We start from the raw sequence: 24,796 nt of genomic DNA, 5'->3' as shown, positions 1-24,796 counted from the left end.
CAGCACAACTGCTCAAAGGCCGTGGTATCTGCTATCCTGTCTGTGGGATGGTGCATATAAAAGATCCCTTGCTGCTAATTGAAAAATGTAAGGGGTTTCCTCTCTAAGACTATAATATTATGTCAAAATTACCAAATGTTTGACATCCAATAAATCAATGTTTTCTAGTGGTGTCGTTAAACGAAACAAACTTTTCAGTAGTGATAATAGAAATTGTAATAAAATATAATAAATTTCCTATATGTGTTTAACGTTATGATGGGTTATCAGCGTCTTTGTAATTAACATCGACTGTGTAGCAAATATAATCAAACATAATGTGTGTTTTAAATGACAGTTTGTGATAAATAAATGATCACATTTACATAATTTAGGAAACTCGTTCTGATAATCGTTTTATACCGTAGCCCTTGCTCAGGGCATAAAACAAGTCACAAACTTACTCATGCATTATATTCATGAGCTGTCCGTGCCAGCGAGACGGTAGGACGTGGTTTGTCGGAGCTCCGCCAATCTTAATATCTTCAAGTGCTATCCTGTTTCTTTTGTTTTAATTTTTAATCAGTTATAATATGTAAATTTCTTTATTAATTCATATATATGTACATGTGAAGAATGCGAGAATACCGTTGCAGTGAAACATCGGTGAAAAAGAAGAGAACTGTTGTTAAGGACGAGAATACATGTGCTTCCAACATGGCGGTAAGCCGTTTTTACAGAAGTACACCACAGAAAACGCCAGTGAGTTCTGATTTACATGGGAGTGGATTGCCGACATCTCCAAAACATTGTACTACAGGAAACAATGTTATTATCAACGAGCTGCTTTGTTTTGTAATAAACAAAATGGATGTATTACCACATGATACAATTGTAAAATTGTGTTCTGGTGTTGAGGATGCTTAGTCAATCTTATTTGACCTTTGCTATAATACGGAAAGTTGTGGACGTATGATAAAACGAAAGGGTGTTGAAAAGAAAAAGAATAACATTCATATTTTGAATTTGCTGCATAACACTGAACAATCTGAAAGATGTGAATAAACTGCCGCCAATTCTTTACAATCACATGGACATGGCCATTATTTTGAAGGAACTTGAAATAATGAAAGGCAGTATTGCCTCTTTGCAAACAGCCAAGATGGCCACTGCTAAGATGTTGCAGTAAATTCCAGAATAAACAAGATTGTGCATGTTCCGTGGGACTGGCTGTCGATGTAAGCCAAGAAAATGATGAAGATACTGATATTGTGACTACTTCACCGGTGAACGATTGTGTACACGACACTGGTTTAGAGGCGGAAACAGTCACACCTAGCGATATTAATATCTTGAAACAAAGCCAAAATGTAATAATTGAAAAGGAAGATGGTGAACTAGATGACAGCATAACACATGCAAAACAGCTGATACGAAATTGCAAAACCCCTAACAGGCAATCGAGCCTAGTATGACCAGATAAGCCTTTATCTCATGTTACTAGGGAGATGTCTCAACACACAGGGACAGCACGTTTTGCTGATATGGCTGCTGGATTGGCAGCTAATGGCATGGAGATGACGAGAGAAAAGAAAACAAGAAAAGCTGTTTCACACAGAAGCGGTGTTGATTCAGAGGGATTTAAGTCTGTTAGTCCGAAGTGAAAAAAGCCGGTAGTAAACCACACAGTCATTGGCATTGCGGAGAGTCATATCTACACCGGTACCCGTTTTCGTAACCAGATTGGCGCCGGGAACTAAGGAGTCGGACGTATTTGATTACGTAAGGTCAGTGCTGGGAATTGATGTCTGGTGTGAAAAACTCAAAACACGATATGACACCTATTCGTCATTTAAAATCCTTGTTGACTCCAAAAACATCGACAAACTAATGAGGCGAAAGTTTTATGTGATACAACATTAGCAAATATTATGAAAGATGAAATTAAGATATGCTCATACAACTGTCTGTCTCTTAAAACATTGACTCCAGATATTCGTGAATTATGTGATGCTAATGATATATGTTTGTTGCAGGAGCACTGGTTAGCAGACTATGATTTGTCAAAACTCTCTTACATACACGATGATTTTTATGCTCGAGGGGTGTCTGCTGTGGATACTAGCAGTAATATACTAGCCGGACGTCCATGTGGTGGAGTGGCTATTTTATGGAGGAAGACACTAGACAGTTCAGTTAATGTGTGTACATATGACGATAGTAGAATAATAGGATTAGAATTAAATTGTGCATCATCGAAAGTACTCATCTTGTGTGTTTACTTATCGACTGATTCGCCTGAAAATTGGGAGAATTACATCTCATACCTTGGAAAATTGCATGCCATATCAGAGGAATCCAACACTCCAAATGTGTATATAGTTGGTGATTGGAATGCCAATATTAAGCGGCAGTCAAGGTTTGGCGCTGAATTATACAATATGTGTTCAGAACATGGATATATATATATTATCGGATGCTGTTCTTTTAGACACAGACATGTATAGATATATTAATGAGGCGCATGCGACAACGTCACGGCTAGACGACTGTTTGGCTACTACATCTTTACACAATGCAATAACTAATATGAATATACTACATGACATTGCACCATGGGATCATCTGCCATTACATTTCACCATCAGTGTGAACGGTTTGACCAAATGCAATTTGGCCAAAAATCACATACTGCCAAGAACGTCTGTAAACTGGTCAAAAGTTACTGCTGATGATATAAAAACATATGGAGCTGAGTCAGAGATTTCCTTGTCTCAAATCTATATTCCTAATGATGCAATTTCTCGTGAACACCAAACTGCAATATATCTGGTCATCTATATGCTATTGATAGTTTATATAATGCAATTGTTAATGCATTAAAATTGGAATCTCAACATTTGATTAAAGGTAATAGTGACAATCCCAAAAATGTGCCTGGGTGGAATAACTTCGAAAAATATCTGCATCTCATTGCTCGAGAAGCCTACCTGTTATGGCGAGACAATGGTAAACCTAGAACAGGACTTATATGTGAAAATATGAACAAAACACGTAGGCAGTTCAAATACGCTCTTAGAATGTGTTAAAATGAACTTTCGTGAATTTTGGAAAAATATTACTACAGAAAATAATAAACGAACTCTCTTGGCAACAACTGTGGATGGTGTGACCGGGGAAGAGAATATTGCAGGTATGTTTAAAGAACATTATAAAGATCTTCTAAATTCTGTGACGGGTCAGCATCATCGAGCATATGTTGAAGAGTATATTGCTAATCATTCAAGTTATGTTGCTGAAATGAACGTAAATCCCAATGAGGTAATGGAATTTGTTTTTAAACTTAGCAGTGGGAAATCAGCAGGGTATGACGGCCTCTCAGCGGAACACCTCCAATACTGCGTCGAAGAGATTATTCGTTCTACTGTCAGTTTGTTTCAGTACCATTCTTGTACACGGGTATGTATCTAGTAGTATGACAGATGTTATTCTTGTTCCTATTGTGAAAAACAAAATCGGAGGCAGATAAAGGCAATTACCGTCCAATTGCATTAGCAACTGTGATATCAAAAGTTATGGAACATGTACTGTTATCACGAACATACCTGAGTACATCGGACTATGAGTTTGGTTTTAAAAGTGAGACATCCACCGATTTGTGTTTATTTGCTTTTAAGGAAGTTATTAACTTTTACATTTCACAAGGTAGTCATGTGTATGTTTGCGTTTTGGATGCAAAAAAAGCCTTTGATAGAATAAATCACTGGACATTATATGACACATTTGAAAAAAATGCGTGCCTACTTTTGTAGTTCGCTTTCTCAAAGCATGGTATTTAACTCAATTGTTTAGTGTAAAATGGGGGTACATATATTTCCTGTAAGTTTAATGTAACAAATGGCGTCCGTCAAGGTGGGGGTAATGTCACCCTTATTATTTAATATATATTATATATATATATTGATGACCTTAGCCTACAGTTGTCAAAATGTGCAGTTGGGTGTAATGTTGGTGAAAGACGATAACTACATTAAACGACAGTATAGAGTCATTTGTGTACGTGCAAACATGTTGTTGCGGCGATTTGCAAAATGTTCAGAATCTGTTAAAACACAATTATTTGTGAGTTATTGTAGTAATTTGAACGCGGGTGCATTATGGGTGAAATTTACCATGAAGGATCTTAACATATGTTATAATAATGCATACCGATGGATGATCGGACAACGATGACCATACAGTGCCAGCAAGATGTTTTTCAGTCTTCGAGTCAAAAGCTTTGGTGTTTTACTTCGCTCAACAGCATATTCGCTGAAGAGCAGAATCGAAACAACTTCAAACGATGTGTATGTCAACTCTGTATGTGTAAATCGCTGACACAAGCTACTGTATATAATGTAATCAGTTTTGTAACTGATGTTTAAATATGTTCTATGGATCATTGATCTGAAATAAAAATCTATTATTATTATTATAATATTATACAGACAAGTTGTTAATTTGAAAAGCAAAACAAACTTACCTCTACGAAAGGATTAAAAAGGAAACAAAACAACAGCTACAATGATATGTTTAAAAGATGACCTCAGTTGGAATTTCTTTCGGGTCATACTATTTATGGAGCTCAACCAACTACCGAGCGCATGTATAGAGCGACCAAGCTAATCAGTAAGTAGTTCATCAAGATGAACCTCGAATGCTAGTGCAAGCACCTTGCACTTGCATTCGAGGTTAATTTTGATGAACTAATCAATAAGGACAAATACACACAAGTTACAATCAAAATGTGTTTAATTTGTTTATCAAAGGACACAGTGATATATAAATTAATATAAAACATAAAATGGCCATTAAGTAAGATATATATATATATATATATATATATATATATATATATATATATATATATATATATATATATATATATGTATATAATTCTGAATATGCCACTAAGTATAATATAGTATAAAACTTATAAATAAAGCTATAATAGACTGAATATGTTTTAATATTTAAGCATTCAGAACAGGAAATTATAAACAATGTTGCAATGTTAGGATGGGTGATATTCCGCATATTATAGCTTTAATAAAGCACAATGTGCTCTCTGTAGCCCTCGGTTTAGCTTGGCTGAGCTCGGTAAATAGGACCTCCGATCACACCCTACATGAAACTACGATGTTATACAACACATCATATACATGTAGATGTGAATGGTTGGCTAAATTTCAAATGTTATCCATGATTCAACAGGTAATAACACACGAGAATTAGGTTGTAAGTAGTTCCTCGCAAACAGAATTGTGGAATGTAGAATATGTCCTTTGATGTTCATAAGTATACACAGATTTTGTGTATTATATATGTACATGTGTATGTGTATGTGTATGTGTATGTGTATGTGTATGTGTATGTGTATATCTATCTGTCTGTGTATCCATCCATCCATCCATATATATATATATATATATATATATATATATATATATTTCCACAGTTGGTGTAATCAGTGAGGGAGGGAAGCACCGCTGCTGCCAAATATACTGCTGCTACTTAATATGTGCATTTTCCTAGGCAGGACAGGACATTACATACCACTCATGAGGCTCATACAGTTGACACCATTTAGCCAATTGAGGTTATGTTGCAAAACAAAGTAGAAACAGATGATGTATTGGTATTACAGTATTTTTATAACGCCATCTCTCAACGGCGGTGGTGAAGCTTATCAATGCTTATCAACATGGTGAAAAAGAAACCAAAATTGTTGATTTTGTACATACGGTAAATTTTCTCACTTGTTGCCAGGTATCAGAATGTTCACCCTGATTTTTATAATAGCCCACGTGGTCCCACATCAAATATGGAGCATAATTTATGGGCAACCAGTGACCCATGATTAGTACATCAAAGTCATGTCTATGAGAAAGTGCATATGATAAAAATGGGAGCCCGTACACCTATAAATAAGATCGAATCTCTGCCTGCTAACACCTCCTTTACTAGCATAATAACCTCCTACAACCCACATAGCATGATGTGATATCATGTCACAAAGAAATTAATTAGTTAGCAGTTAAGTAGAAAATGAATTCTGCTCAATTTTTAGGGAGGTTCTTTGCTAATTTTTCAAACATCCAGTTACAACAGTAATAAATGAATTGCATTTACAAATAAATATAACATTTACACTTCCAGTAACATCAAAATTGTTTCTTAATTCTCCATTCTTCGCTCCCATTCGAAACGAGCCTGCGCTTTGAATTAAAAATGGCTTCTTGCAAAGAATGTTTACATTTGAACAAACAGTGACGTAGATCTTCCTCGTGTCACACCTAAACTGTCATGCATACACGTATATAGTAAAAGGCAATTAATCCACCTGAAGCAGACTCGAAGAATTCAACAGACGAGAAGAACTTGCTTCCTCGAAAATCAATTTTTAAAAACAAATTATGTTCCCTAGTAAAGTAGACTCAGTACCACCTGCTTGACAAATATGGGAAGTGTCATTTATAGATGGACCTGATACACATGCATCAAGTTCTGTTTATGTGTAACATTGCACATTTTACATTCCTGGGGGTACTGCCATTCACACTCTTGTCCAACCAACCAAATCTGAATGACAATAAGAGTTTCAAAATAATATTGCACACGGCATTAGTTCAGATGATGTTTATGACAGTTCCTATGATTGCCACTTCCCAGGACAATACTGCAGACTACTGAATAATATATACTTAGACAGTTGTGATGGCATGCTGTCATGAATTACTGTAAAAACGGTGATATCAGGTGTTTACAAAAAGTGAGCATACTTTTCGACACAAGTGGCACCGAATATGAGCAGAGCCAATAGTCAGTTATATTTATTTAAACAATGAACATTCTGTGCAAGATGTTTAAAAAACATGAAGAGGTATGTACAGTCAGAATGGGATATGCAGACACATCAGCTTACTGGCCACAGATCACAGTTATTTTCCCATTTAGTTGACGAAAATCCAGAAATGTATCTGCACAAGTAGTCTGGTGTTTGACTATTTCATGGCAGACAGTTTTGTAGTGCCAAGTATTAGACTGAAGTTAACATGGGAATGGATATAGTTTGCAAACATGTGTAACTTGCTGACATTGACGACATTTTTTGTGGTGATTCCAATCAATGCAAATGTAATACTTTTACTGTAAAATGGGTGTACGCCGGCCAGGTTTAATGGGTGTGTTTGTTTAAACCAATATCCTGGGATTTTGGAAGAGCTGTCCTTTTCAGAATATGTTGCCTCCATGCAGGCATCTACTGATAATACAGTCAAATCTCGTTACAACGTTCGTCCCTGAGTCACTTTGTTTAACGACATCACTAGAGCACATTGATTTACTAAACATCGGCTATTGGGTGTCAAACATTTTGTAATTTTAACATAAAGTCATAGAAAGAAAACCCGCTACATTTTGCATCAGTAACAAGTTAACTTTTATTTTCACCATCCCACAGACAGGATAACATATACCACGGCATTTGATATACTAGTCGTGGTGCACTTGCCGGAATGAGAAATAGAAAATGGTCCATAATGGTCTGTGACCAATCCCCGTCAGTGAGCCCTTCTGACAGGGATCGGTCACAGACCATTATTAAATATATTATTATTAATAAGACGCATTCACTGTTATTCTAATCATTTCTTGGTTAAAGACATCTACGATTGGTACCTACTTCGTTTACATAATATGATAAAATAGTAGACTTTATTGTTAGAAGTCAATCCTGTAATTGGATGACAAAAGGCTTATTTTCAAAAGCAATACACGTCTACAGATTTAGCCGACATCGGTAACTCGGACATCATGTGACACTGTCGGCCAGACGAGATCAATGATGCCAAACGACTGTGTGTACTGCCAACGTGCTACGGCATATGTGATTATGTAATGTCCTTGTAAAGATGTGTGTTTAGATGTCGGATGCACGATTGTTCCTAATTTGATCTGTCGGTGTCGGAAGGTGTTAATTCCGTTGTAATGAACAGAATAACATTGATGTAAGTTTGTTCTCGACAATGTGTGGTCGAATAGTGTATATGTCGTAGTAACGACGGTCGTTGTAACGAGGTCTGACTAATAAAAGTGCTATATCCGTTAATGCTATATAGAAACATAGCCTATAGCGTAAATAATTGTGATCTGATATATCCTCTACATGTCAACCATGAACTGTTTTGAAATCTTTCAGGAGTTCTTGACTATTATAACTCTGATGAAACAACTTCTGTACAAGAATAATATGACATACTGCAACTGAGATACGCTGAGCTTGTCCCAAGATACCTCACAAAATGTGATATGTAAATTCCAAAAGGTGAAACAAAAGACATATTGCTTCTGGAAAGCTGAAGACATCCATTTTGTCTTATAACTTACGTCGGTTTGAATGTCTATGTATATACCAAGGTATAGAACATATTTGACAAATCCGGTGGTTTCTTTGCTGCCTTGGAAATTTGTCTTTCTTATTTTGTCTTTTGTCGAGCTTGTATTATATCAGTTATGTCATAAACCTTTTTTGAGTTTTTTGCATTACACCATTCATGCTGGCACAGACACAGCAATTGTTTGTTGCGGCTAGGCCATATCTCTACCTCCTGATGATCCTTTAATATATAGATATGTACTATAATCTGAAAAACAAAACTGTTACCATAAGAAAAATTTAATTTAAAGTAGTCAAAAGGACATTGGCTATGATCGTACTGCTACCATGAAGCAGTCATGTACATTGTCAACAGTAAATATGTAGATTCATGTTTGGGTATTACACATGACCTAGTTAAAGTTGTTCATACAAACTGCATGCTGACAAAATAGTGAAATACTATGATAAACCTTTTAATGGTATTACCAAACCCAAACGAAAAAGTAATAAAACAACTAATACATTATTTTTAAAATTTATTTGGGAGAATAAACCAGAAAAGGTGAAACGAACATTAATAACATAAGATTACAAAAATGGTGGTATAAAAATGATAAACATAGATAACTTTCTTATAGCTTTAAAATGTGTATGGGTTCGAAGATTGTTTCAAGAAAACTCAAAATGGATAACCCTATTTAAATCAGTTACAGGTATATCCACAAAGGATCTAATCTTATATGGGGATAATTTTATTGTTCGTAAAACATTGCACATGAAAAATATGTTTTTGAAAGATACTCTGGAAAGTTGGGCAGAAATACAACAAAAACAAAATCCGAATAATGTAGAGGACATACTTGGAACAAATACATGGCTTAACAGTAAAATATTAATAGATCATAAACCATTTTTGTATAAAACCTATATTGGTAAAAGCATTATAAACGATTTATTAGCCGAAAATGGAATTCTTTTTAAATATGACCAGTTTGTTGAAAAATACCATATAACTACATATTTTATCAACTATGCATCATTAATAAATGCTGTCAAATCATTTATATATAAATTATATCAGTTAAAAGACGATCATTTTAACACAGTGAAAAATCCTATATACCCATTAAAACTGCAACTATTATTAAAAAGTAAAAAAGGGTGCAGAGATATGTATGACATTTTAAACTTTCAGTATGTAAAGCCAAAAGGATAGATAAAATATAGTAATGAAGGCTTTTTCTTTGAACAAACTGACTGGAAAAAATATTATGCTTTACTATTTCGATGTGTGAAAGATTCTAGCCTTCGATGGTTTCAGTATAGATTACTGCAAAACATATTAGCTACTAATACTTTTATATACAAGATTAACAAGATTTTTCGATTCCGATAAGGTACACACTTTATGGGAAGCAGTAACAGATTGGATATTTACTCGAACAGGAACTATAATTCATTTTAATAAAACTATTATAATGTTTGGTTTGATAAATAATAATAAAAACGATTTTATAAACTGGTTAATAATTAATATAAAATATTATATATACAGTATAAAAATACAAAGGAAATGTTTAAGTATTAACGCTGTGCATGGCATAATGCAACATAAATTTGAAATTGAAAGGTATATTCTTTTAAACACTTGTAAATACGATGTATTTAATAATGAATGGGCAACGTGGCAAACACTATTTTATTGAGACTTAAAGACAATCTAGACATGGAAACAGCTTGTTTGAAAACAAAATTCAGACTACATTTTAGAACAAATATAATACCAATTAGCCAGCCTCTCCATTCGACGGCTGGTGTACCACTGGTAAGCTGGGTGCACAAACGACGTGCATGTCAACACAAGAAGAAATATGATCACCTGAGAAAGAAAAAAGGAAACCAAAACATCTTGTCAATATCCGTGGTGATTACGTAATATGTATATGCCTTTACTTATACGCAACTTTGTTTATACCAAACAACAGTTTAGGTACTGTTCATTACTGTAAATCACGATAGAAATGTAACATGATATTAATACTGAATCTGCAGATGTATAGACATAACTGCATATTTGTGTAGTAGTGTTGGTATAAAGTGCTCCTACTAGCAGTAGCTAGTATAGCGAGAACTTCCGTATTAGCTCAGTTGGTAAAGCGCTGGATTCACGTACAGAGAGTCCGTGGTTCGAATCCCCTTAGAGAAGGTTAATTGTTCTGTTACATTTAGAGTCGATATAGGAACATGAATCCTAGATGTTACATAAAAATCAACAGCCATTCATGAGATTTTAAACAGACACCCTCAGTGTGAGGTTTAGTTTTTCTGTTACATTTAGAGCCGACGAAGGGTCTGGGGGGGCGTCACTTGAGGGTGGACTATCTAGTAGTGTTGGTATATAAAGTGATCTTACTGACAGCACTGTATAACTATTAAAGGGACAGTCCTGAGTTTACAACCATTGTAAAATGTTTCCGACCAATAGAGGCTTTTCGATGACGTAACATACAAATTAAATACATATTCGTATTTAAATTATCAGTGTCTGTATTTACAAAGTGTTTGTTGTTGTCCTAATGCTTGTAGTAGCCCAGACTGGAATTTTACCTCCTAGTAATCTTGTACGTATGAAAAAATATATATCACGAATTAAAGTAAAACCTGAGTGCTACAAACATTAGTATACGACCGCAAACGCATTCATTATACAGACACTGATATTCTAAACAAGAAAATGTATTTAGTATAAAACAGTAGTCGCCAACAAGGGTCTGTTATCGCAAACATCTTACAATGGCTGGAAACTCAGGACTGTCCCTTCAATGTGTCTGTTCGTTGCAACTTTAAACGTTAACACATTAAACATGAATTGCTGGGCTCTTTTCACCAAGTAAACTTTGTGTTATTTCACTTTAGGGATATGGGGCTAGTCATCCCCAGGATCTGACACTTTCTCTACTCTCTAAATATTTAACGACACCACTAGAGGACATTGATATATTAATCATCGGCTATTGGATGTCAAACATTTGGTAATTCTGACTCGTAGGCAATAATGGAAACCTTTTGCATTTTCTTAATGCAACAAGGGATCTTTTATATGCACTTTCCCACAGACAGGAAAGCACATACCACGGCCATTTGACCAGTTGTGGTGCACTGAGAACGGATCACTGAGGTGGTTCGATACTGCAGCGCAAGCACCCCCAGCGAGCGCTCAACCGACTGAGCTAACCCCCCCCCCCCCCCCCCCCCCCCCCCCCATTAATTCTGAACGACAAAACCGTAATATATGATCAGGGCCGAATACTAGTATCTGCACAATGCAGAGTCGAATAGGCATTTGGTAAAATAGTGGTTGATTTCATGAACCTCTATTAGTGCCTCGTCTATAGGAGGACAGCCCTCCCGAGGAGATCCTTTACTGGATATCTTATCCCTCTTGTACCGCTACAAAGAGGACTGCCACACCCATACTAGTTTACTAAATCAAAACTAGCACGGGACAGAGATCATTAGAATTAAATATTGAAATGTTCTAAAATTGCAATGGTGAAAGTGCTCTTGCCAACAAGACATTTCACTCACGTAGTATGCTTACACATTCATAAAAGATTTATTATAAGTTACGATTGATGTGTGGGTAACAAATTCATCCAGATCATAAAAATATACAGTTATATCATAGATCACTGTCCGTGTCCAACTGTATGCATGTGTTGAACTTTAGTCTGAATCAGTTTCAGTCAATTTTGTTATTTTAAACATATTTTGTTGTTGTTTAGAACTTTAATATATATTATGTACAGCCGTGATTCGAGGCTCCCAACCCTGACACTGCTATATGATCTGGGACAATACATATTTTTAAAAGCCCACAAAGAAACAAACAAACAAAAACCCCACAAAAAACCCCATCCACCTGTAAATATGCATCAGAAAGCAGTCAGTAAGCTTGGTATGAATGAATGTTTAACGACACCCCAGCACAAAAAATACATCGGCTATTGGGGGCAGAAAGCAATAATAGTATATGCTTGTATCAAGCCACGCATAATTAGTACTTATTATGCTGAACCTGCCTGATCAAAGTCTGTTGCCTTTGCCCACTGAAAGAGGGCAAACTGGAAGAAACCAAAGATACCGCCAGCAACCATTAGGACTCCATACATCAAGCCGAAATATTCGTTAGGGAATCTGTAGAATGAAGAGAATATTAATGTGCAAAGATTTATCCAAAGTAATAAAATTCTGAAACAACATGGTGTAAGGTAAATAGTATCTAACGGTCGCTCGTGTAGTATTCCCCGTAATGTGGTTGGAACAGAGGGAAAAAACCACAATCTGTTTACTGAAGTCGACTGATCCTTCAAATAAGCTACAATATGTCCACATAAATTTATATAATGAAGACATGTTTTTAATGTTTAAATTCAGAAATAGAAACACAATCCGAATGACTCACATTTCGCTGATAAAGGCAGCCGCCATTGCATAGAGGAATGATCGGAATATCGTCAGTGCGATGAAGGTCAAATAAAGGATTTCCTCCACCGGGATGAGGGCGAGGACAGAGAGAACACTGGCTAGAACAACTGCTAACGTCAGAGGCAAGACAGAAGGCATCAGCTGCCGACATTTCTCGGATCGTTTGTCTGAAATAATAGTTAAAGGGGAAATCTCAGTTACATAATGACCCAAAATTACTTTTTTATTTTCCTTGTGCAATGTAAATTTTATAACTTGAATTACATGTTCACACCAAAAAATATATCCAAATAATTTCATTTACTACTATTTATAAATTTATTTTATAATCAAATCTAATAAGGCTGACTGCTATTATACTGGTCCTGCGATGAAATTTTGGAATGTAATTTTATATTTTTCGGGTTCTCAGCAGTTCACAAATGCAATTTATGAATGCAGTTTCGAATACACGGTTAGTGACTCATATTAGCTTGGAGCTGATACTGACATACGAATCCAGCACCTGCCAGCTTTGACCACTGCGCCATCGATGCCAATTGGCTGTAATGACTCCAACAAGCTGCTTCTGTGTACAGTCGTTCAAGCTGCAATATACCGCTAACACTTAGTTGTAGGCTACTATGATTTTTTAAACTTACTTTTGAATATTCGTTTCTGCCAGTCATACAAAATACCAACAAGTGGTGATGTTATGATACTGCCCAGCATCAAGTAAAGTGAGATGTTGGTGTAGAAACTCACTGAAATAATGAAAAAGATATTTTTTTATCTAAAGGTCTCTCTCATATCGCCTGTGACAACATTATTAAAGCTTTGCGATGACAAGAGAGGTTGCTACAAAGTTTAATACCTTGGTTCTTGTCTCCATCGAGGATGTTGTTAATCCACGGATTGAGAGAGCTGAAGTAGTAGTCGAAGCGCAGCTGTAGAATGCACAGCCAGAAGACGTGTAGCAGATAAGCACGGGACAACATACAACTCTTTAGTGTACGTTTGCCAATATCTTTCTCATTGCTTGTATTCTCTAAATTAAACCAAAAAATATAATAATAATAATAATAATAATAATAATAATAATAATAATAAACAAATGAAATGAAAGTACATTGTAAAACGTGACTTCTGACATGTCTAGAAATGAATGTAAATTTGAACACAAGTGATCCTTGACATATGAATGAAATCAGATCATATTCCCACTCCAGGCTGAAGATCATCATTAATAGATTTGACACGGGCCAACATGATTTTGTGTTTAGGTGCCTTTTTGTTATGAACAGTCATGCCAAAATTGTATTACAACTTGTTAAACCACTATAACGTCAGTCACCATCGTTTAGATTTGTTGAATGAAAGGGTAAGCTGGACATGTGGCAACATTAGCTTTGATTAATTTTTTTAATATCCTAATAAAGAATTCCCAGAAAACCGTAAGTATATGCAATTCGTTGGACGTATAGCTTAAATGTGTCATTATAAGAGTTGTGTGTGACACAACCAATGCTGACATCTGGGAAAGGGTTTGATCCTGCATCAGATGTGTTCTGGGCCTGTGCTTATGAAACTCGACAGTCTTAGACACAGATCTTCAATGACTTCACGTGCATTGTGTTACCTTACGTTAAAGTCCCATTCTATGAGAATTTTAATATCCATCATAATATTATAATGTACCTGGAATGTTATTAATTATAATGAGGTACCAGTTTTCATGGGGTTGTTTATGGAGATCTTAATCGTAAAATGTAATGTGTGATTTAAACAATATCCTCATATCAGTTGTACAGAAAACATTATCTTCTAATATGAAGTGGTAAAAAAATATCAAAATTTAAATTATACTTTATAAAGTTATGATGATTGAAAAAAGTAATTGAAGTAATGTTTTAGTTTATAAGATCCATAGTTATAAAAATGTAAACATCTCGTTAACAAAATTCAGAAAATGTTATAAGCACACCATACACCACTAGCTTAATATTGGCACAAAAACCCCGTATCATTTTAACATTCATTTTAAGGTTCAAGAACGCACCTCGGCTATTTGGGCTGTTTGTGAAGGATAATGAGTTCATAGTTCTTTGTTGGTGGTTTGCGAGAGAGAAGTCAATGTACCTTAATATTGGCTGTTGGTGACCAAAAAAAATCCATATTATTTTAACATTCATTTTAAAGTTCGAGCACGCTCGTTAGCTATCTGGGCTGTTTGTTAAGAATAATGGGTTCATGGATGTTTGTTGGTGGTTTGCGGGGCAAATGTAGTGGCCTTACCCCGTTCTCCATTGTTCCGTTAAAACTAGCTCTGTGTGGAAGCCTGAAGTAGGATGCGAATCCAGTACCTACCAGCTTTAAGTCCAGTGGCTTAACCACTACCCCACCGTGGCTATACGTTACCTGCTTCTTTATTAATGGCATTTTCTTCTTTTTCCTCTCCTACTTCAGGATCTGTTTTGCTCTTCTTCTCCATTTCGAACACTTCCACTGTCCCGTTCTGGCCGTCTTGGTTAACATTGTGCTCGACCTCTGCGTCCAACTTCAAGATGAAATCCTTTGGCAGGAAGAGGAAAGTGTTCACTAGAACCATACTGTGCAGACCAACCAGCACCAAGTAGGAGTTCCGTCTAGAGAAACCATTTTCATAGGCAAGCTTAAACAGATAAACCGTTAAAAATCCAGAATTAGCATCAGTATGAATAATTAATTAATGGACTATACCAAATAAAATCCCATACACAGAATCCTACAATGTTCAAATCGTACGGTTTATGTTTTCAAATTACAATCTACTGTTAAATCAGTGGTGAGGTATTGCTACAAATTCAACTACTAATAAAACTTGAATGTACGAATCGACAGCTGAAAACCAGAACTGGTTTTTAATTGTTCAAAGGTTCTAGTCCACTATTTTGCTGCTTTATATATATATAAAGCAGCAAAATAGTGGACTAGAACCTTTTTTTAAAAGACTGAACAATTAATAACCAGTTCTGGTTCTAGTCCACTATTTTGCTGCTTTATATATATATATATATATATATATATATATATATATATATATATATATACATGTATATATAGCCATGTCAAATTTGTTTTGCTTTTACCATAGTTTGACACCCAATAGCCGATGTATTTTTCGTGCTGGGGTATCGTTAAACATTCATTCATTCATTCATTCATTCATTCATTCATTCATATAGCCATGTATATATGTATATATATATATATATATATATATATATATATATATATATATATATATATATATATATATACATGTGCATATACATGTAGAAATATATATACATACACACACACACACATATATATATATATATGTGTGTGTGTGTGTGTGTGTGTGTGTGTGTGTGTGTGTGTGTGTGTGTGTGTAGTTCATTCTGAGGCACATACAGGGATAATGAAAGCTATATAATTTGAATAAATAAATAACACTACTTTCTTATCAAATTTGTACAGGTTTTTTAAGAAAAACAACAACAACACAAAACAAAAACACACAAAAAACTACACACACAAAAAGCTTAATTTTTTGTTACTCTGAAAACCAAGACTTTGAACATAACCAGTTTTGGATGTTACTCAGCCTCAAGATGATGTCATGAGATGTAGAGTAACCCCACTGAAGACAACGTTGTCAACAACCTTGACACTGGCCTCGATCGGTGGTGTCATGGTTAAGCCCGGTACTGCCTCCCACCCAGAGCGAGTTTTAACGACTCGGTAGGTAGGCATAAGACACGTACACCCTCTTCTCTATCACTAAACCACTAACAACTAATATAACTCACTGTGAGGGACAGACAGCCCAGATAGCTACGGTGTGTGTGCCCAGGACACCGTGCTTGAACCATAATTGGATATAAGCACGAAAATAAGTTGAAATGAATGAAATAACCTTGACGATAAGTTGAACGGCCGCTGAACAGTCGAAGGCGCCACATAACAATCCTACCACCGTAGAACTACCAGTCGTGAACAGGATGGAAATCTGAACGAAAAACAAATACGAAATACGTACATATATTATATACAAGATGGACTGTTTTCTTATGCATAGACTTAGATTAAATTATTTAGCGTTGGTAAGGAGTAAGCAGTGTTCTAGTTAGGATTTTGATGGGGCAGGGCGCTAATTTAATTGTAGGGAATTTTTTTACACGAAAATCTTATTTTTGAGACAAGTACTGGATATAATCGAATGTTTTTACATTCATAAATATCATATATGTAGAAATATATATGCTGGTTTTAATTTACAAAACGTTTTTGGAGGGAGGGTGGCAATCAATTTCTAAACCCAAATATATTATTGTGAATGCTTGATAAAACAGTACATTCATCGCCGTATGCAGTATTATTGTACTTATGTACTAAATACAAACACTATTAAAAAAAATCTCGTTCCAGGCAGTGCAACACGACTAGTATGTGCCGTGGTATGTGCTATCCTGTCTGTGGGATGGTGTATATAAACGATTCTTTGCTACTAAAGGAAAAAGTAGCAGGTTTTTCTCTAAGACTAAATTTCAAAATTACAAAATCTTTCGCATCCAATAGCCGATTATTAATAAATCAATATGCTCTAGTGGTGTCGTTAAATAAAATAAAACTTTAACTATTAAAATGTTTTACAAAAGGTTGGATCAACTAAAAAATCCTATTCTTTTTTCTATTATATATAGTATTTATACCATTTAATATAATGCCCAAATGTAATTTAAAATAAATAAATTAAATAATTAAAAGAAATCAACAAATGAAAAAAAGAGAATGATTAGAAAGAAAAAAAAAAAAGAATAAAAAAAAAAGAATAAAAAAAGGATATATTTGTAACAAGTTGCTCACTGCATTTAAAAATGGCTGTTATTACATGTCAAGGTCTAGATAGATTTCATTAAGTAGCTTTTGCAGACATGCTTTTAACAAAACACAGTTATGCCTACATAGACCAAATAACCAGTGTTGCTAGTTTACTCTGTGCCATATTATAAAGATGCAATCAATGTGTCATTGATAAGGACTACTGACATCCGTTAAAACTATATGTATCTTGGTCTGGGTATTTGCAAAGGCAAAAATTACTTTAAAACATTTACGTTCTGTCGAAGTTATCATGGTGGTCTACTTTAAACTAGGTGTTTGCTAGGTTGTGTGTGGTTATGTGCGTGACGGCGCGAGGATTACTTCGCATTCAAGCTTTGTAAGACTGCCTGTCCGCTCGTCTGCAGTCATATCGACTAACAATAGAAAAGAAAAAACATACCACGTTACTGCTATCGGCTTTCACAACTGTGGCCTAACAATGTATTGTCAAACGTTTTTTAGTTAGAAATTCAGACTCGTAACAACACTGTACACGCTTTGAGAGGAAAGCAAGATTTTGTATTTTTATTTGACGATGATAGCTAGAACACTGAAGTAAGGGACAAGGTGTAGTAATCAGGTTTGTTTGTTTGTTTTTGTTTGTTTTTGTTTGTTTTTGTGTTTTATGGGGTTCTGGAGAATTTAATAAGAAATGTTTTAGCCCAATTCAAGTTCCATTTAGCCAAACAGAAATATAGCGGTACATTTATGAAGGACACAGTTACCTGAATACATGTTACAAACTCTGACACAGCACATTACATTATATAAATAAAGTAGAGGGTCTTTGGCAACATGCTACAGCTATGTATTTATACGCAGGAAAAGATAATAACAAGTTGATGATTTAGAGTAGGGTTTTTTTCTGTGAACACCACAACTGAGAACTCCGTGATATTTGCTGGGTTTGATTCCATATTCGTTGTTAACACGATAAAGCCGATGACTCAATGTGTGCTCCACAACTGGTGTAACAAAGGCCGTGGTATGTACTACCCTGTCTGTGGGATGGTGCATATAAAAGATCCCTTGCTGCTAATCGAAAACAGTAGCTCGTGAAGTGGCAACAGCGGATTTCCTCTCTCAATATCTGTGTCGTCCTTAACCATAAGACTGACGCCATATAACCGTAAATAAAATGTGATGAGTGCGTCGTTAAATAAAACATTTCCTTTCCAATGTGATTGGCATATCATATCTATTTATATCCAACAAAAATAGCTCAAGGAGTACATATTCATAACTTATGATACGCAAGTGTTCTATGATCATATTGAATAAGTAAGATCATAGGCTTCTTTAGTTGTAACTTTATTTTCATATACTGTATGCAAGCCCTGCAATTAAAAAAATGTTTACAGAAAAACCCCACACCCAAATCGAATATCGTACATGGAAAAAACGTGCGGTGGAGAATTACAATATCCAATGCAAACTCTACGGCAATCTCTACGGCCTTGACGATTGCCGTCATCAATTGCAGGGTTGAAATTAACGGACTAATAATACGACTATGTCAGGTTAATATCATAGGACGGGGGAGCCGGTCGAGACCGGCACCTGTGCCCATGACAGGCGTGCGCTAAAACAGCTTGCTCTAATTGTGCATGTTAAGCCTTATGACCTGACCTTACCTTACATCATGTCGCAAGTGATATATGCAGCCCAATTCCGTAACATTGTCAAAATGTTTATTGATGGAAAACAAATGCCAGTAGTTTTAGCAGCGTGTGTTTTCAGTATCAACTGATACACTGCGGGTGAGGATTTAGCCCTCCACAGCCAACCTCCGTTTTTTGCCAATGTGATAATGTTTACCTTTGTATAGAATGAGGAGTATTGTTTATTAATGTGACCGAACTATATATCACGTTTATGTTATAACTCCGCCATATAAAAACTCGTAGATTACGTTTATGTTACAAACCCCCAATTTAAAAACTCATAGATTACGTTTATGATACAAACCCCCTATTTAAAAACAAATCATAGATCCAGGGCTGCATAATAGGGACACCCATGAACAGAGTTTTGTTTTTGTTTTGTTGCTGTTGTAAATATTATGCTGGGATGAATTGAATCAGCTCTTTGCATAATAACCTGCTCATGTTAAAAGCAAGTTATTATGATGATTTTGACCTAGACCTACAAAACACGTATTTTTTGTTGTCCCGTTGCCTAGTCTTTTTTGAACAGATACATACATAATATTTAGGGTAAGACAAACTCCCCGTCCCAACCACTGAACCACGACTAGTAGGCTACATCAACAGTCGTGATATATATATATATATATATTGCCAAGGATGAAAAATCCCTCGTTTATTTGTTGCTAGGAGCACTAGTTCAATGGCCATGCCCCACCCCACCCCCCACCCCTAATCACCACCTTTTCTATTTTCCAGTCGTCCCATAACACGAATCAAAGACAGTGTGATTGCCCCCCCCCCAACACCAATGTCCGTGACCACACCCTATCCCACCCCACAATAAAAAAAGCCCCTAGATATGCCAACAGGGGTGCTTACTATGTATGGCGGCAACGGGTTTCCTCTCTTAACAAAATAGAGAAATACCCATATGTTAGACAACAAATGATCTAAGTTTAAAATGTGCTCAACTGGCGTGATTGCAAGGGGGGTGAGGGGTGGGGGGTCAGGTGAGCATGACTTTTACCCACTAGAACCATGACTCGACAGTCTAGATCCCCCCCCCCCCCCCCCCCCCCCCCCTCCCGCGGACGCCCCTGGTGCCGAGTATCTTTAAGGAAATCATTAGTTTTAAGCTTTCTTTTCCCTCGCAGTTCCGTAATATCTATCAATGCGTTTCTGTATGACCTAGATTGGAAATAATAATAAATCCGAGAATGGCGGCTTACAGAAAATAACCTCAACTGGGCGAGGATCTATTCTAAATGTTTTAATTAATATATACATGTTATTAAATATATACCCGAGATTGCAAAATAACACAGTTAACAGGACAGTTTCTATTTTTGTGTTGAGGAATGGTGCCGAGTATTGGGAGTCTAACAAGGCGGGTGATACGATTGCTTCGCATACCTGTGTATTTGTGAATAGCCAGGGAATACCTGCTGCTCCAACCAGTGAAAGTCCTGGGAATATTAACCATGGTAGATCTGAAATAACGAGAAATCCAAGTATCAAGGTTGGGGGTATTTTTTTTATTTTTTTTTTATTTTGTGTGTGTGTGTGTGGGGGGGGGGGGGGTTGCCACACCTAGGATGCTATCTATTTATATACCACTGAGACTCTCTATACATCTACAATAAATAATATACTAGATGTAATCCGTGGTATCCACGGGAAAGTTTGAATGGGGTATATTGGCCTTTCCCCACAAATATGATCATCGTGTAGATAGCCAACCCTCATTAGCCGAGATCGTGTATACAGCCACTTCTTTGTTAAGCAACATACATGGCGACCTCCAGTACGGTTGTATTTATGGAATTCATCTTTGTACCCAATATTTAGAACAATATGTGCAAGGTAGTCGACTGGACCTGGGCGAAGAAAAGATATTTGCGAAGTCCGGCATTGGGTAAGTATAAAGAAGGCGGTGGGCAGAACAAATCAAAAAAAGAAGAAGCGGTCAGTTTATTGTTAAAAAGGACTTGCTCATTATATTATAGATAACATAGATTATATCATAGATAATTGTTAGACTAGGAATTATCGAAGTCAAGAAATGGTCACAAAGCTTCATTGTCACAATCACTGATTACTGTATATAAGTTCACGTTATTTACACATACCAGTACTTTTATATTATTTGTGACACCTGTAGTGGCATAGCGTGGGTTGCAAGCGCCCGGGGCAAGGCAAGTATTGCGCCCCCTAACCAATGGACCGTTAGCACTCCCCGAGTCCCTTTCACCTGTCCAAAATTTTGTGGCCCCGCCCACGTTATACCTCTGAAAACACTTGGAGTGCTATAAGAGAAACTTTCTGCCACCATGGCACTGGTAGAATCCCCAATATCACTAAAAATAATTCTGACGTACACATGCTCTCTTAACTTACCGACACTGACGAAAGCTACCATCAAGCAACCAGCAACAAATGCCAACCTGTTAAAGACGGTTATAAATTTATCAACATTGAATAAGAAAACCTAAAACACGTAATACGCCCCCATCCACCCCCGCCCCTCGCCAGCCCTATCTCGATTCTGCTTAATGTTCAGCCACGATGTGCTTTTGTTAATGGCATGTTCTTACTGTGCGACTTGTAGAAACGGCTTATAGAATGTAATATTGTCAGAAACGCTAAATCGTAATGATTTTAGTTAGACCATGCAAATAGTGTAAGTCGAAAAGTATGAAAAAGAGAGGGTCACTAATCACCTGCTAAGTCGTTAAAACGAAGCGATCTTAGTGCTAAGATCACCTTAAGTGCTGAAGGTAGCTATGCACTTAAGGTAATCTTAGCATTCATTTCGACTTATTTTCGTGCTTATATTCAATTAAGGTTTAAGCACGCTGTCCTGGGTACACACCTCAGCTATCTGAGCTGTCTGTCCAGGGCAGTGGATTAGTTGTTAGTGGTTATATTACTGGTTAATGAGAAAGAAGAGGGTGTAGTGGCCTTACACCTACCCTCTGAGCCGGTACCGAGCTGCGAACTATGTACCTACCAACCTTACGCCCAATGGCTTAACCACGACACCACCGAGGCCGGTGATCTTAGCATTAAGATCGCTTCAGAAAAAGAGGGCCCTGATCGGGCAGTTAAAACATGTGTATATTAATTAGTTTAAGCACTATCGGCTGCTAATATGTCTGAAGTCCGAAGAGACGTAGAAAGTGTGGTTCTTTCTACGTCCGAATATTGTTACATACCCTATATTTACCTGGTATTCAAAACTAGTGGCACCATGTTTCAAGCGTTTCTCAACCGAAATAGTGCAACAAATGGACACACAAACCAAAAATGTATAACCTACCGTACTCACACTAAATCCCGATTGAAGTACTTGCATCTTTATTAACAAAATAAATCTTACAACGACAACATAAAACATTTGCCCGCCATTTTAAATTTGCTAAATAGACGAAAGCAACTCTCCCTGCAAATAAAGAAAAGTAATTGACTTGATGTGCGCCCTGCACTATGTCTACATATATAATTAAATTACTGTAATGTATTAATGCAAACGTATTAAATAACAATTTCAATTTAGTTGCTCTAGAAAGTAGTTATTACATTTTTACATTATTGATGGATATCACATAAGTTACCAAAACCAATAATGTACACACACACACACACACCACACCACACTACACGCAGACAGACACACACACACACACACACACACCACACTACACGCAGACGCACACACACACACACACACACACACCACCACAACCACCACGACACCACACGACACCACACGCACACACCTCTAGAATATTTGAACTTTTATTTTAAGTTCCAAAATAGGGCAATAGATTAAATAATTTTGTTCCTAAAATAACTTACAAAGTTTGGTATTTTGATATTCAAACTGGGAATCCTTGCAAAAAACAGACATCATCGGCCCTGTAGGAAAGGATATCTGAAAGGGGACGAGCTTTCAAGAGGTGGGCGAATTTGGAAAATTAGCAATGTTTAAGATGATAAAGATTACCGTTTTAATGTTGATACAATAGTATAAAAAAGTAATAAAACATACTTCAACTCTTACTGTGACATCTGCAGGCGCAGAATTAGGCGGCGACCCAAGAGCCCCGCCTCCCCACTTGGGTTTGTTTTTTGTTTTTGGTGGGGGGGGGGGGGGGGGGGGGGGGGGGGGGCATGTAATTACTTTTCACTTTGTATAAAGTAAGGTGTTTTGGTTATCAAAGCCAATGAAAAATGTGACATTAACCTTATGGTCCCACCCTAGCCGTGTAAGAGAGATAGACGGATATTTGGACAGTTATGACGCTCATTACCGTCAGAGTACTAGGGCTAGGTCCCACTCCTATTAAACAAATCCTAGTGCCGTGCCTGGTTCAAGTGAATTCATTATCAGTAGAGTAATGACAGAAACGAAATATATAAACCGACTCTCTCTCTCTCTCTCTCTCTCTCTCTCTCTCTCTCTCTCTCTCTCTCTCTCTCTCTCTCTCTCTCTCTCTCTCTCTCACACACACACACACACACACACACACACACACACACATACATATACTATCGGTATATAAACATGGCTCGTAATTTTGCTATTGGGCGCCTAAAAAATAAATATATAAACGTATGTTCAGTTATAACTTACGAAGCACAAATGCGAGTGACTCTCGTTCCAAACTTGTAGTTGATGTGTCCCATGACGGCGCTTCCCACACACGAGAAGAACGACGCCACCGTGAACACCAGCGACAGCATCGAGTCCTGCTCTTTACACCCTTTCCCTTTGACGTCACCGCCGATCGTTGGGGTCAGGTTCGTCGCAGTAACAGGAGTCGTCGTCGTCGTGGACGTGGTCTTGGTGTTGCCGTAGGTGCAGTTGTCGGTGCAGTCGCAGAGGTAGGCGTAGATGCCCTCGTCTTTGAGGACGTAGACGAGGGAGCCCCAGCCGAAGATGAGACCGCCGAACAGCAGAATTTCGATAAACCCCCACACCACGTACAGCATCCGCAGGCGAGGGTTCGCCGTCAGGTTAATGCCCATGATGTGCTATTGGCAAAAGAAAAAGAAAAGAAAAAAGAAAAGAAAAAAGGAAATTAAATTAATTTCTAATAGTTCTATTGAGTAAAATTATCTGTCAGGTTAATGTCCATGATGTGTTGCTGGCAAGCAGGAAAAATAAATATATATTTCTAATGGTTCTATTGAGTAAAATGTATCTATATTTCTAATGGTTCTATTGAGTAAAATGGTTATTTCTAATGGTTCTATTGAGTAAAATGTATCTATATTTCTAATGGTTCTATTGAGTAAAATGTATCTATATTTCTAATGGTTCTATTGAGTAAAATGTATCTATATTTCTAATGGTTCTATTGAGTAAAAT

The 24,796-nt window shown here is 36.6% G+C and overlaps 1 protein-coding gene across 2 annotated transcripts; it reads right to left on the bottom strand.

Annotated features, from left to right (window-relative positions):
• Positions 1–8,927: 8,927 nt before the first annotated feature.
• Positions 8,928–24,454, bottom strand: LOC121379430 (solute carrier family 43 member 3-like). 2 transcript variants are annotated; one of them, XM_041508062.1, is made up of 10 exons: positions 24,059–24,454; positions 21,820–21,866; positions 20,836–20,912; positions 16,806–16,898; positions 15,284–15,536; positions 13,740–13,913; positions 13,528–13,629; positions 12,864–13,053; positions 12,481–12,595; positions 8,928–10,277 (listed from the first exon to the last, which is right to left on the bottom strand). In XM_041508062.1, the coding sequence occupies exons 1-10, from the start codon at positions 24,451–24,453 to the stop codon at positions 10,158–10,160; spliced, it is 1,566 nt and encodes a 521-aa protein (XP_041363996.1). In that variant the 5' UTR covers position 24,454; the 3' UTR covers positions 8,928–10,157. The 2 variants fall into 2 exon arrangements, with proteins under 2 accessions (XP_041363996.1, XP_041363997.1); XM_041508063.1 differs by lacking the exon at positions 12,481–12,595 and having other exon boundaries at positions 10,182–10,277.
• Between the last annotated feature and the right edge of the window lie 342 nt (positions 24,455–24,796).

Source organism: Gigantopelta aegis, chromosome 8 (assembly GCF_016097555.1).
Source record: "Gigantopelta aegis isolate Gae_Host chromosome 8, Gae_host_genome, whole genome shotgun sequence".
NCBI classification, from domain to species: domain Eukaryota; kingdom Metazoa; phylum Mollusca; class Gastropoda; order Neomphalida; family Peltospiridae; genus Gigantopelta; species Gigantopelta aegis.
Note: the sequence above shows the minus strand (reverse complement) of the source record. Positions and strands in the feature narration are given on the sequence as shown.

Coding starts and splice junctions, on each gene's coding strand:
- LOC121379430 (XM_041508062.1), bottom strand. CDS start 24,453: ATGGGCATTAACCTGACGGCGAACCCTCGCCTGCGGATGCTGTACGTG. Junction 13,054..13,527: donor GCAGAAACGAATATTCAAAA/GTAAGTTTAAAA, acceptor CTATTATTTCAG/ACAAACGATCCGAGAAATGT. Junction 12,596..12,863: donor GCTGCCTTTATCAGCGAAAT/GTGAGTCATTCG, acceptor TTCATTCTACAG/ATTCCCTAACGAATATTTCG.